Source organism: Balaenoptera musculus, chromosome 5 (genome assembly GCF_009873245.2).
Source record: "Balaenoptera musculus isolate JJ_BM4_2016_0621 chromosome 5, mBalMus1.pri.v3, whole genome shotgun sequence".
NCBI lineage: Eukaryota > Metazoa > Chordata > Mammalia > Artiodactyla > Balaenopteridae > Balaenoptera > Balaenoptera musculus.
In genome coordinates, this window is record NC_045789.1 from 35154822 (window position 1) to 35169050 (window position 14229).

Sequence of the window (14229 nt, forward strand, 5' to 3'; positions counted from 1 at the left end):
CGAGGTGGCGGCATTGTGTTCTTGGCAGCGGATGGGAGGAAGGGTGGAGGGAGGGCCAGAGGGTTCCTGGCACCCGCCACGGGACCCTACATCCCATTTGCTGGAGCCTGGTCCCATGGGTGTACCTAGCTGCAAGGGAGCTTGGGAAATGTGCCCAGCCAAAAATGAAGTGGAAGAAGGAGAGAAGGGCTGTTGAGGGTCAGTCTCTGCCACAGAACCCTGTGGGAGAAACCATGACACCGTGACCATTATTTCTCAAGGGCAAATTGGTTTTGACATAACACATTTTTAAGTTACCAGCCCCTCCATCCCTAGGAGAAAACTCCAGTCTCTCTGGCTTGTGTTAAGGAGTCCTTGTATTTCCGGGCACACTCGGGATGGTTTCTCCAGTGTCAGTAAGCCTTGGGCTTCACATGAGAAAAATCAGGGTTTAAGCCATGCTGATGGTGGGATTCTATCATGTAAGCTGTGAGCTTGGCAGTAGTGAGTTATGCTCTGTGGGCAAGTGTGGGCTCTGTGTCAGTATGTTAAGTGGACAGCCTGATAGGCCAGTCAAAAGAGCTTCTTCTACATTCCTGTTTTCAAAAACAATTTGCATTCAGAGGGTAGATTTTGTTTTTCTCTTTTAAAGGGAGAGGACTTGAGCTTGTTGAATGGGGGCATGTTCAGAGCACGCAAATCCTTGCTCTTTGCAGCACGCTGATGCCGTGTCCCTTCAAGGGACAGTTAAAACGCTTAGGCATTTTTCATTAGATTTTTTCGGACAATATTGCTAATATTCTTTGTAATTGCCTGAAATTGTTTTGATATATTTGCTCACATTGGGATTAAAAAAAAAAGTCAATCAGTGCATTGTGTTTGAATTAAAATGTTGTTCTGGACCTTGAAGTTATATAGGATTACTCTTTCATCCTCCCAAGAAACTATAAGAAATCCCCTTAGGTTCTTCCGTTTTTGTGTTACCAACCTTCCTGAAGTCCATGCGCCTTCACTTGTGTTTCCCTCGTCGGGAACCCCTTCCTCCACGTTCACGTGAACACGGCATATCCAGCCTTCTGGCCCTGCTCAACGCCGTCTCGTCCAGAAAGCTTTTCCGAACCTGCTTCACAGCATCTTTCCCTCTTATGTACTGTGCTCCACCTTGAGTGATACGTGAGACCGTAGGCCCATGGAAGTTAGGCAGCCTCTTATTCTTCTTTGGATTCTTAGGTCAAACTGCCTTGGCTGCGGTAATGTCTAATGCAGGTAGAGTGAAAGAATTAGTGTTGGTGGGATTTGACACTGCCGCTTTTTTTCTGGTGATGGTGGTTCCATCACCAGAAAAACTAGAGGAATTTCTCTGGAATACAAGCCGATATTGCTGCATCCTATTTGTCTGAAAGCGTCAGATGCAAAAGTAGTGGCTTTCCCAAGCTTTAAATTTATAGAACTAATCTAATTAATCAAATTCTGCTATGACCAATCCAGTATATTCATACTGTTATCCATCTAAAAGCATTTTTCATATCAACTAAGGTAACGTTTAGTTCCTGCTTAAATATCAAGGCGGTTGTAGTTTGGAAGTCATCTGTGAATATATGTGCAAGATGAGTACACATTGGATATATATGTTTGCCATGTGTTAGGAAATAAAAATTATTTTGTTGAAGAAAAAGTGATGTTTATATACCAAGTTGCTTAAAGGGTCAGAGTTGAGCTTTAAAAAATAGCTTGTTCTCTATGTCAGTGAGTATCTTTCTGTTACCAAAGGGGAAAGGGCAGGGGATAAATTAGGAGTATGGGATTAACAGATACACATTACTATATATAAGATAAACAACAGGGATTTACTGTATGGCATAGGGAACTATATTCAGTATCTTGTAATAACCTATAATAGAAAAGAATCTGAAAAAGAATGTGTATATATGAGAATCACTTTGCTGTACACCTAACGCTAACAATAGTGTAAGTCAACAATTGTTCAGTTAAAAAAAAAAAAAAACATCTTGTTCACGTTCCGAGAACTAATATCTAAATTTATATGGGCACGTTGGTTGGTTTTCTAAATATAGCTACAGTATTGCACAAACTGGCATTGTCCACTTATGATTGAGGAGGAAAAGGCCTTCATTCCCAGTCTCCCCATTCACTTATCGTTTGTGTGAATTTCTGTTTGGCTTCCTCTTCACCATGTGTAGCATCTGGCCAAGACTGTTACTGCTGGAGACATCTAGTACTGATTTACTTTTTCATGCTAACTTGTCTTAGAGCTGAAAGGTAGTGCAAAATGTATTTTGTATTTTGCAGGTTTAAAAATCATTTTAAATTATTTTAACATATAGTAGAGTCCAGGAAAAGATGTTAAGTCTTTAAACCATAGATGAGAAGCCATGTTTTACAATAAAGAGAAAGTTGGGCTGGGAGAAGGAAACATAAGCTTAATTACTGGCCTTTTCTGTTATAGGTTTTTGCATGGTTATTTAACCACTTAACTAAAGGCGTTCTTTATAGCATGTGGCCTGTGGTATGATTAAATGTGTAAACGCAGTAATACATTTTAAAATTCTTCAACGTGCAAATGTAACGTCTTTTGAATGTGAGATCCTGCTAGTGAGACTAGAAGGAGGGGGTGGCTTTGTGTGGTATCAGCGTGTCGGATCCCAGGACGGCCCTCAGTGTTGGCCGCGTGTGGAGTTAAGAAAGGTAGAGAAGTCAGGGTGTCAGCAGGGCTCCCGGCTGGGCGGGTTGGCTGTCGCTCACCAGGAGGGGCAGATAGTGCTGTGAACCACTGGGGAGAGCAAGGAAGACGCTGAGCTCCATCTTGGATTGTGTTTGGGTGTTCCGGGGGGGCCGTCTGCGGGATGGCGTCCGCTTCAGATGGAAGCACAAGTCAGAAGCTCAGCAGAGGAGTCCAGGCCACAGATACACAGGCTTGGGAAATGAATCAGTCAGACCACAGAAACCGACTCTGGCTGATTTAAGCAGAAAAGGAATTCATTGAAAAGATATTGGGCAGCGTACAGCATCTCGAGGAAGACTTAAGAACCAGGCTCAGAAAACAAGCAAGCAAGAAGGGGACTTTGCAGCGAGAACCACAGGCAGAGCGTGTCCTGGAAGGAGACTGCTGAGGACGCCCCGGCCCCTGCCGCTCCCCGTCTGTGGTGGTTACTACCCCAGAACCACCCCACCTCCTTCCTCCCTTGTGGCATCATTAGCCGCTGCCCTGCCCCGGGCCGATGAGCCTGGCCAAGTCTAGGTCGTGTGCTGGCGCCCGGCAGCAAGCTGGGCCATTAAAACTAGGGCGGTTGACCCTCGAACAACTCGGGTTTGAGCTGTGCAGGTGAACTTAAATGTGCTCTCTTTCTATCAATACGGACTACACGATCCGCAGTTGATTGAACCTGTGGGCGCAGAACCGCGAGTAGGGGGTGGATCCTGAGGGCTGACTGTAAAATTAATGCAGACTTTTGACTGGGTGGGGCCGGAGCCCCTGAGCCCCAGTGTTGTTCAAGGTCACCTGTAATTGGCCCTTTCACAGCTCAGCAGGGGTGACAATGGGAAATCTGTGAATGTGGTAAGGAAGTCTTAGATGCTGGACAGCCAGAAAAATCCAGATGTCTGTATGGGAAGCATCACCCTGTTGGTGATGGGTGAGCCTAAGGGGTGAGTGTGATGGTCCAGAAAGAGTGAGAATTGAGGAAGGGCAGAGGAAAGGGTGACCTGGGAGAGGTGAGCAGGGGGAGAGGACCTGGAGGGGAGCTGAGCAGGAGGAGCCCCAGGGGTGGGAGGAAGACTGGGCGAGACAGCCTAGAAACCAAGGGAGGGCACTTCGGGAGAGAGGAGCCCCGAGAGTAAGTCAGCGCAGCCCTCGAGGTCACAGCTTGTTATCCCTGGAGACCTCAGCAAGAGCAGTCTCGGTGAGGGAGGGGCACGATGTGGGAGAGAAGGGGGCCGGAGGCAGCGTGGGGAGGGGCTCTGAGCCGGGTTCACGGTCCCCTTCAGCCACCGGCCGCTAAGTGGGCTGCATGGGCTTCGGCAAGTCATTTAAGCGCTCAGCGCGTCTGTGTCCCTGTGTGTGGAAGTGGGATACTAACAGCACCCACAGGGTGTATGGGGTTACACGGGGTAATCAAGCACTTGGCACAGCATCCGTGCACTGTAAGTGCTCAGTAGACGTGCTTGCGGCCATTGGTACTCTCACTGGCAGCTTGCTGCGAAGGGCAGAGAGGGCTTGGAGCGGGTGAGGAGCATCAGGGCCTCTTCTCAAGTGAAGGGGCGTGAGTTTCACGTGTGTAAGTGGACAAGAAAGACGGCGCAGGTAAGGAGATGGTGAACACCCTGGGGAGGGCAGGATGGGGCTGGGAGGCCCTGGAATCAGCCCAGGACCCACGCAGAAAGGCGAGGTAGGGGTCGTCTTTGAAAGAAGGAACACCTCCTCTGTGGATGGAGAAGAGCATCAGCAACTCAGGGGACAGACTGCTGTGGAGGACTTTTGTCCTGGCCTTGGAGGGGTTGGCCATCACCGCGCCAGGTGGCTTAAAATCCCAGCTCTTTTGTCAGTGAGGCCACCTCCAACAGACCACTGTTGGTATTGCTCCAAGGACTTTCCTCGACTTTGACTTTGAAGCCCAGGGCTTCTATAGTAGAAGAAAGTAGGAAAATCGTCTACTACCAAATGACTTTTTCCCCCTCTGGGAATTTAATGGGGAAGAATACGGGTTTCTGCCTCCATTCCCCCCTCCCCCCCCCGCCTCTTGGCTTGCGGCTTGCGGGGTCTTAGCTCCCCAACCAGGGATTGAACCTGCGCCCTCATCAGGGAGAGCACGGAGTCCTAACCACTGGACCTCCGGGGAGTCCCTCTGCCCCCATTTTTAAGCGGTTCTTTGCGAGTAGTTAATTTACCAGGAAGAATGACATTTCTAACTTAAGTAGACATGCCTGTGTATTTCATATTTTTTTCCTTTCAGTAAACTTCTGGGGAGAAGTATTTTTTAAATTAAAAGTAAAGCAGGACACAACTTGTGCTACCAAAATTATGATGTAGAATTTTATAACTCGTGTAGTTACAGAACTCATTTCATAAATCATGCAGCCTGGGCCGTTTGTTCTTCAACTGAAGGCCCTAGAGCTGGTACCGATGGATCCGAGGGGTACTCAGGGCAGCGTCAGTGCCATTGGTGGGGCTGTGCAGACCTTGCCCTGCGGTGGCCAGTCTGACTGTGGGCAAGATTCCTAAGGGCTGCTGCAGGCTGGGGCTTCTTATATCTGTACAGGGGTGGGTTCCAGTTCCACTGCATAAGGGAGAAGTACTGAATTCCTCCAAGGTCCCTGGGAATAGCAGCTGAGTCCTAGAAGTCCCTGTTTCCTGCTCAGGGTCCAAGGGGATTAACAATGCAGTGGCCTTGTCAGCGGCAGTGCCTTCTCAGTCTCAGGGCTGCCCTCCCGTCTGCGCTCTCCTTCGTCCCTGCTCACACCGCCCCGCCCGGCTTTGTGCTCCCCACTCTGCACCTGGCTGGAGCCACCAGATGCTCAGAGGGTGTTCTCCAAAGTGACCTGTGCTTCCTCAAGCTGTTAGCTTGGCTGGAGGTGCCTTGGTTCAGTTTCCATGGAGGGCTGCTGTCCGTGGAGCCCCAGCCCTCGACACCTTTCCTGACTCTTTCAGTAAGTTTCTCCTCCCCCGGCTCTTTGAACTCTCTTGATCTTTTGAGTTTTGCCTGTTGGCACACAAGCCTGGCCCAGCCTCCTGGATCACGATCTTCAGGGGAGACTCTTCTGAGCTGGCCGCCCGCCCCCCGTGCAGCTGGGCCACACCGAATTCAGCCGAGGGCTGTGAGGCAGGGGCCCGAGCCCCTGGGCCCTGATGCTCGTTCCCAAGAGGAGGAGCATTGCGCCTGAAATGATGTGTTTTGGTTGGATAACATTTGTGAATGGCCAGAACAGTTGGTTATAGTTAATTCATTTTTATATCTAAGTTATTGGATTGAATTTTTTTAAAGGGTGTGTCTGATATTCGCAGATCGATTTAGTTTTCCTAGGAAGGAGGACTGGGCATCCGAGCGCTTTTCTAAGGATCTTGGCATCATCCAGCCCAGCCCCCTCAATTTGCTGAAGAGGATACCAAGCCTTGTGTCACGTGGGAGCTCCTGGCTGAGACCTGAACCAAGGTCTTCTCATTTCCAGTGAAATTTCTTTCCTCTTACTAGCCACTTTTTCGAACTGTGTTTCTTTGTTTTATATACAGAGAAAAAAGATGGCCAAAGTTAAAAAAAAAGAGAGAGAAAGAAGATTAAAAAAGTCAGGTAATCTTAGGCAAAGATATTCTTTCAAAAAAGCATGTGTGGAATTCCTTGTCCACATGTCCTGAAGCTGAGGGAAGGCGTGACTCTTTGCAGGAGGAGGGCATCTTCGGAATAAGTGGGCATGGGACGGGGTCCATATAACAGGAGCTCCTCGCCTCAGTTTGCTGTCACTTTTATGTCTTATTTCTGTGCCTCGTTCCTGCTATAGAAGCAGAAGGGGCTCGCTCTTATTTTTCTGTTTTAATAAAGGGCTTTTCCTTGTAATCATCTTGCAGATGGGGAAAGGGTGAAAGTTAGAAATACGTGGCATGAATTTATAATTTAGTTTTACAAGATGCATGCCTTTATTTTATGGCAGATGTGTGGACTCCTAAGAGTACAAGAGGCCAGGTGGACTTCCACATAAAAGAATCATCCGTATTGTTAAGGGTACAGTTGTGAAGAGGGTAATGCTGACTTTTGAGAGAAAAAGGAAAGGGAAGACAGTGTATCTTTTATTTCTGAAGCTCTTGAGGCTTAAGTTATTTCTTTGATGTTGTCGATTTAGAAATGAAAACTTTGGCATCTTTAAACACAGTATAATTTCCTAGCTAGCACTGATATTTGAGGACAATTGTTGATGTCCATAGTTGACTAAATTTTGGCAGTTTGCTGCTTTTTTCCCCCTTCAGTCTTTAATACTCGAGGTCATATGTATGTGTGTGAGATCTCTCCAGGTCAGTACCTGTGTCTAAAATGGTTTTAACTATGGGAACTAACTTTTTAGCTCATATAGTGATGTTAAATCTCCTTGTACAACTTGATCTAGTTTCCAGATTGTAAAGTCAAGTGAGCTGAAACTGACCAAATGAGAAAGATAAATCTGTTCTGTGACTTCTAGGAAAAAATACTGACATGGTTTTATTTCTCCATTGTGAGGTCAAAAAATAGTTTCTTTGAAGTTTCTACCATACTGCTTTAGGTTGAACCTTAAATGTCTGATTTTCACTGGGTATGAAAAACTTCCTGATTGTGGGATTTAGAAAACTCTGTTATGGTGTGAGACAGCCCAGGTTTATATTTCACTTGTTCTATTCAGAGATAATTACTACTACCCCATTTGGGACTTCTAAATCCTGAGGTCAGCTCTGACTCCACGCTCAGTTGGCCTCTCCATCTGTTCTCATTGCTTTTCCTGTTAGATGACAGTCATCCTCTTAGTAACATGATCTAATATTTATTGCACTTAACTATGTGCCAGGCGTGAAGCAAAGGCATTATTATTTCATTTTAACCTCATGATAACTATAAGGTGGATACCGTTGTCATTTTCATGTTACAGATACTAAGGTTGGGACTTTTGAGAAGTTAAGTGACGTCTTTGGGTCTCAGCTCTGAAGCCCTGCCCCTCTCCTGGCAGGTGAGACTGCCTTGGTTCCTTGGGTAGGTCATGTGAACTTGGATGGACTTGAACTCCGTGCAGGGTTCAGGTTTCTGACCTGGATAGACAGATCTACGTTGGAATTTTGGCTGTGCCTCTTAGTAACTATGTGATCTTGGGTGAATTACTTAAATCCTCCAAAACCTCGTCTTCATTCAGAAGTTGTGTGTGAAATCTGATGTTAAATCCACTTTCAATACCCAAGGCAGGAAGAAGACTATCATTAGTTATTTTACTTTTTACTAATACAGTGGCCTGACTTTTCTAAGATCATTCTTGGCATGTGAAGTTGCCTGTTTTCTTTTCCTTCTAGAATGCTGAGCCCTGACCAGCTCGGTCTGGAGTGGGGGTGACTGCGGTGCGTCTGATGTTGGCAACTCTTTATGTCGCCTCCTGTGCCTCTTTAAAACATTTCTGGAGGCAACTGGGTGGGTGTTTGTGGCCTTTTTTGCAAGCAAGTCATGAAGGTAGTACTGGCCTTTTGGGGCTTGAGAGAGCCCAGTAAATAGCATACCTCTCACCTGCCCGAGCTGGACACGAGGGAGGAGGTTGGCAGATGGAGACTGAGGTCACCTTTATTATTAATACAGTTGATGCTAAGGTAGAATAAAGGAGATACAGATAAGAGATAACAGAGAAAGGATTCTTAGGAGAGGGCATGGAGGAAGGGAAGCTTACACAGAGGCAGAAAAGTGGAGAGAGGAAGAAGAGATTGCAGTCAGGATTCTTCCTATGAGATGAGAATTTTGGAAGGGGTTCTCTGTATTGTTTGCACCTTCAAGAAAAATGGGAGAGGGGCTTGCTGAAGGTCATAGCGCTTCTATGGGCCGGCAAGTTTCAAACTCAAATGTCTATTCCTGGACCAGCCTCTGGACTGTGCTCGGTGGAGGGCTACTTTGCGGGAGGAGAACATGGAAAGATTGTATTTTGGAAAACTTACTTGAGTCTCTGAAAACAGTTATGCATGCTACATTTAGGAACTTCTCCAGTTAAGTATTTTTGGAGTACATGGCTTTTAAAATGTCCTGTGACACTAAGTGAAGTAAGACAGAGAAAGACAAATATCTTATATCGCTTATATGGGGAATCTAAAAAAAAAAATGATACAAATGAACTGATTTACAAAACAGAAACAGACTCACAGACTTAGAGAATGAATTTATGGTTACCAGGGGAGAGGGGTGGGGGAGGAGGGATAGACTGGGAGTTTGGGATTGACAAATATACACTACTATATTTAAAATAGATAACCAACAAGGACCTACTGTTTTTTTTTTTTTTTTTAAAAAGAATTTCTTAAAAGAAATGTCGTATGACGGTTAATACTTTCTTGATACGCACACGTGTATATATTTTATATTTATATATATTTTTCCATATATTTTGTATTTTATGTCTTTAAGTATGTATATATAATGTTATAGCTTATTTTTTAATGTCTTTATATGTTTTTTAGTATTTTAATTTCTGGCTTTTGGTTCTGAAGGAAAATGAAATCATAGTAATGATTAACAACTGCTGAAAATATGACCTGCCGTATGAGATTTTATTTGATTGTTAATCTTAAAAATACAGACCTGGTGATGGTTTCAACCTTTGGGAGCAACCCTGGCTATGCTCCCGGTCCTTTCCCTGTTACCACTTGTCTAACGAATGTAGAGGCCGAAGCTCCCTCCCTCTGCAACCCCTTACCCTCCACCCCCATCCGTGTGTGTCTTTTCTTGATTTGGGGTTTGTGAAAATAGATATGTTTCCTGAATTCACCCAGAAATGAAGCCTATTAAAAATTAAATCTATCTCCATTTTTTTATCTGAATGCTTATAGAATCTATATATTTGATATGAAGTTATACTAACCATAATCTAAGAGTATCTTAAATTTTTGCAGCTGTAGAATTATATTAGACTTCGAATAATTCAACTTTAACATTTAAAATCTAGTTCAGACTCCTTTATAAGGGAGTAAAATTGTATCTCATGAGACCTATCGGCCTAAGTATATCCTCTTAACTCAGCATTCAAATTTTAAAAGTACAACAAAAATTAATCTGTCTTGTCTTTTCTTTTTTAGCTTCTCAGACAAGCTATTTAGTGGAAAAGCTTTACATTTTCAGCCATCAGTTCTAGATTTTGGAGTTCAGTAAGTATCTTCTCTTTATAATTTTTAATAATTTATTATTTACACTATTTGCTTTCAGGATATCTCTATGTATATGTATGATGTTAAATATATTTTAAATATATAGATAATATCAAGAGAGATTGATCCTAGAACTTGTTAAAAGGAACATTTTTGTGAAAAGGAGGGTGTAAGAGTTGTTTTAGCCCTTTCTTCAGTTTTTAATGAATGTACCTTATAATTTAAGTCGATAGTAAGTCCTTGTTTTTCTGAAACAAAGCAGGTTATTTAATAATGAAAAACTCTACATATTGATGGTTTCTGAATTTTTAAAATTAGATTCATTTATTCATTCAGTTTTTACTGCTCCTTATGCTTTGGGATTCAAAATTGTACATACATTACTTACTATGATTGAGGCTTTGGAAACAAGTTAAGTGGGGAAGACAGCGTGGAAGCTGTAATTCCTTGTAGTACATCTTGCTGAGAAGCATGAGATGAAGGGGATGTGATCTGAGTGTTGGCTGAGGGACTGATCTGGGAACTCAGAGAAATTAAGGACGAGAAGGGTAAAGCTGTGCTCAGGAGGGAACTTCAGGACTCGTGTTGTTTGTAATGAAGTGTTAGACTCCCTGGATGCAGAATTTTGCTGCACTGAGTAGATGTAATTTCACATTAGTAGAGTTTCTAGGTGGAAGTAAAAGAGTGTTTCAGGATTAAAAACTCTGCTTGTTTTAGCAGCCTGGACCATCACTTCAATTTTATGAAGAACTTTTTTGAGTTACAAGAAAAGTTATGTGAGTGGAATAACCATGGTGCTAGGAGAGCATCTGGGGTGAGTTAGTGGTGGTCTCCTGGTGTGCTCTCCTTTATTCATCTGGTTTCCTTCCTTCCATTTCCTTCTGATCATCAAAATATCAGAGCTGCCATGAAGAATAATGAATTTTAAATTTAAAAGCACATTGTTGAGCTTTTTAAGGAGAGTCTGTAAAAGGAAGAAGTGATAAAAGTGTGAAGGGAGCTTGCTGATTTTACAAGATTCTAGGCGTCTACTTTTTTGTTTTTGAATTTTTATATTTTTATTCTTTGGTAAAGAATGAGGATTTATAATCAAACCTCATTGACTTCAAATTCTGAGATCACTTTGCTTTGTCAAAAGTATTGTAAAAAGAAATTTCAGTGTAGGACCTACTTTAAAGTGTATGTTACATATTGGTAGATATAACAAGATGGATAGTAGTAAATACACTTAGATTAGGATAACAATTCCAGTTCATGGGACACTGGCTGTCCATAGTATATTTACTCTTCAGTGATATAAAAAAATCCTACAGTCGTCAGTGCACATGATTGGATGTATGTATGTATTATCTATGTATATTAATTAGCTCTGCACATCAATTTCTGGTTCTAATAGCTGGAAGCATGTTGAAAAGAAACGTTTAAAGTTCTTGATTTGAAAAGGTTACTGAGTTTTAGACTTGAATCACCTTTGGATAATTCAGTTTTGTTTATGTAGTAGTTTATAGTTCTTAAAGTACAATCTTGTCTCTTGTGAGTTGAGTCTTACAGCAATCCTGGAAGGATATTGGAGGTAGGTGTTGTCTAAGAGAGAGAATCATTTCCAGATATCTCTGTATTGGAGCATGTACTACAAATGCTCATATATTTGTTGCTGAGAAGTAGTGCAGTTTTCCCAAGGTCATTTTACTGGAAGTGACAGAGTAAATCTTTTGATTTCTAAGCTAGCATGTACCATGCTATTTTTCTCATAATTGAGATCCAGGATATGGTTATGGGAATAAATTATTTTTGCTGAAGTTAAAAAAAATCTCAATAATAACAAAATATAGCCTAAATCAGAACACTTTTTAAAAATTAGTCAAGTTTTACCTTGCATCTAACAAATGGTCTAATCCATAGGCATTAGATACACATTTTAACCAGAGAGTTCTCATTTCTTCACTGCCCTAGGTCAGGTTTTGCTATTGTTTATTTTGGCATTGACCTTGAGCAAACCTCATTCCTTCTCATAGTTCTGGTTTCCCTCTAGGATGCAGAATCAGGATCATGTTATTCAGTTGCCCTCTGCCTACTTCTTAGGGTTTATGTTAAGGGTTAATATTCTGCTGGTCCTGAGATTAAAAGTGCTAATCATTCATAAGAAATTTTAATCATTCTTTTGTAGTATTAAATTAATAGAGTATCTTCCAGTTGTCACTAGTGAAGGAAATTCTTATCCTCATAATACTTTTAAAAATAGAATTTAAAAAAAATAGGATAAAAATAGTACTGTGGCGACTAGGTTTCAGCCAGCATTCTCTGTTAGGTCTGGTGAGGTTTCTGGTGGACACAGCCACTGGGCTCTGTTACATTGCAGTTTTGTGGTCTTATTTTTTAAGGTGTTTCTCGGGGAGACATTTGTATCCTTTGAAACTAAAAATCTTGTATTCCAATTATGTGAATGAAACAAAACCTTTGAGGATAAGTATTAATAACTTTGCTGACTGATTCATATTATTCACGTAAAACCTAAAATCATGGAAGTTCTTATTTATTTAATTTAATTGAGGGAAAAGGCAGATGTGAGCCTAGTACTCCTGACACAGGGCTTTCTGAGGTGCTATGATAGTATAAAAAATTTTTAGTTGTTTTATTTAAGAACACTCTAAAACAATCAAAGTTTTAATCACACTTATTATATTTTATTTGTAACTGGCTGTTAAGGACTTTTAAAATACATATTGGACATACTAAGCCTTCAACTAAGACTTGTGATTAAAAGTAGAAGGAAGAGCTGAAAGAAAAATTCCAAGGATTTGATGGCACTAATACAGTATTTTGGAAATCCTATTGTATATAAGAGAAACAGCATGCACTTAATTTTTCCTAAAGCACACTTTTTTTTAATATTCAACTGTGAACCCCTAGTTTTTAATATAAGAGAAATTGGAACAAAATCAGAGAAACACAAACATAATGTAGATGATTTTTTCCCCTGTATTGAGAATATAGTTTCATTTCTAGGCCATACTAAAGAGAACCGTTTATTTGGGTCTCTGCCACTGAGGGTGTTAAAACTGGAGAGATGACTTCAGTCATCTGGCTGGCTCTCTATTTATCACAACACAGTTTAACTAGAGTGAATTTGATATTGGGTAGTAGCAACCAGAGTAAACGATTTGAGGGAACATTGCAGGTAGTTCCAGGCAGCTGGGCTAGAAACTGGCCCCTTTCCTCTTGCAGTTCCTTTGTCAGAGCCCACCTTGTAGATGGAGAGCCCTGCAGAAAGGATTCAACATCAAGATTTCCATTAGTTAGGGTATTTGCTGAAGAGCAGAGATTCTTAACTCTGAGGGTCATGGAAAGTTTTGAAAGTATGTATAACACTTTTGTGTGCATATTTGTGGATGGAGGAGCCAAAGCTTTCATTAGAGTTTTCGGAAAGACTCATGATTTAAATGGATAACAGCCAAAGCTAGAAAGTGCTGCAGAGCTTTCATTTTTCTCGGAAGAATGGTGTTTAACAATTAAGTTTTCTTTTATAAGACTTAATACAGTCTCTTTGCCAGTTGAAATCCATTCCCCCCAAAAGTATCTTTAAATTTATTACTCAGAAAATGAACCCTAAGAAGATTGGCTTTTTCTGAGTACAGTTTCTTATCTAAACATATTCTCATTTGAATTAGAGACCCATGTCAGACAGATACCTAGTTCCCCCTAGGTGTTTTTTTGCAAGCGTTCAATGGCCTAGATGGGTTGAATTCTTCTAATACAAAAATCAGTGGGGTGCTACTGTGGGTTGATGTGAGTGTCTTGTAAAAGAAAGGATTAAAAAATTTTTTTGACTGTTGTGGATAGAATGCTTTATTAACAATAGGATTGTTGCTTTTAACTTTGTAATAAAGATCAACAGCTTTCTGGGTTTAGAGTGTATATATGGATGGATGGATGATTTTGTTTATAACCATACGATCCCTTGCGATATTTCCTTGTTCCCCTCCTAGGTTCCTGGGACACCCTGCAGCAAAGATTCTCTATGCGTATAACCCTAGCAGGGAGAGCGAGGTCGTGGTGAATTCCGTGTTTACACCTGCGGGACATTTCCATGTGCCTCCCGTTCACTGCAGGGTGAGTGTGGACGCGTCTTGGAAGCTGTGCTGTGGTGGGCTGCCAGCTTTTCTTGCTTTCTTTGCCTGTAGTTTTTTCACTTTCTGCTGCCTGTCTCCCCTTTTTCTGCTACCCAGACTCTTTCTTTCTATGTGTTTGCTTTAGCATTTATTTTTTCAGTTGTTCAGATTCATAATTTTGGTGGCTCTTGATTATCTATGTGGAAGAAAAATGTTTAATGAATTAAAACTAGGTAGTAATGCATGTGTATTCAATACGACTTTTTCATAGTTAAAGAA

The 14229-nt window shown here is 41.9% G+C and overlaps 1 protein-coding gene across 10 annotated transcripts in view; it reads left to right on the forward strand.

Annotated features, from left to right (window-relative positions):
* Nucleotides 1-14229, forward strand: part of TMEM131L (transmembrane 131 like) — a 158465-nt gene that overhangs the window by 62084 nt on the left and 82152 nt on the right. For 9 of the 10 annotated variants that reach the window (XM_036852648.1, XM_036852650.1, XM_036852652.1 and 6 more), the window contains 2 exons: nucleotides 9773-9841; nucleotides 13828-13951. In XM_036852648.1, coding sequence (XP_036708543.1) covers nucleotides 9773-9841; nucleotides 13828-13951 — 193 coding nt within the window. Of the gene's footprint in view, nucleotides 1-9772; nucleotides 9842-12998; nucleotides 13198-13827; nucleotides 13952-14229 lie in introns of those variants that run through there. The other variant, XM_036852657.1, reaches the window with a different exon arrangement.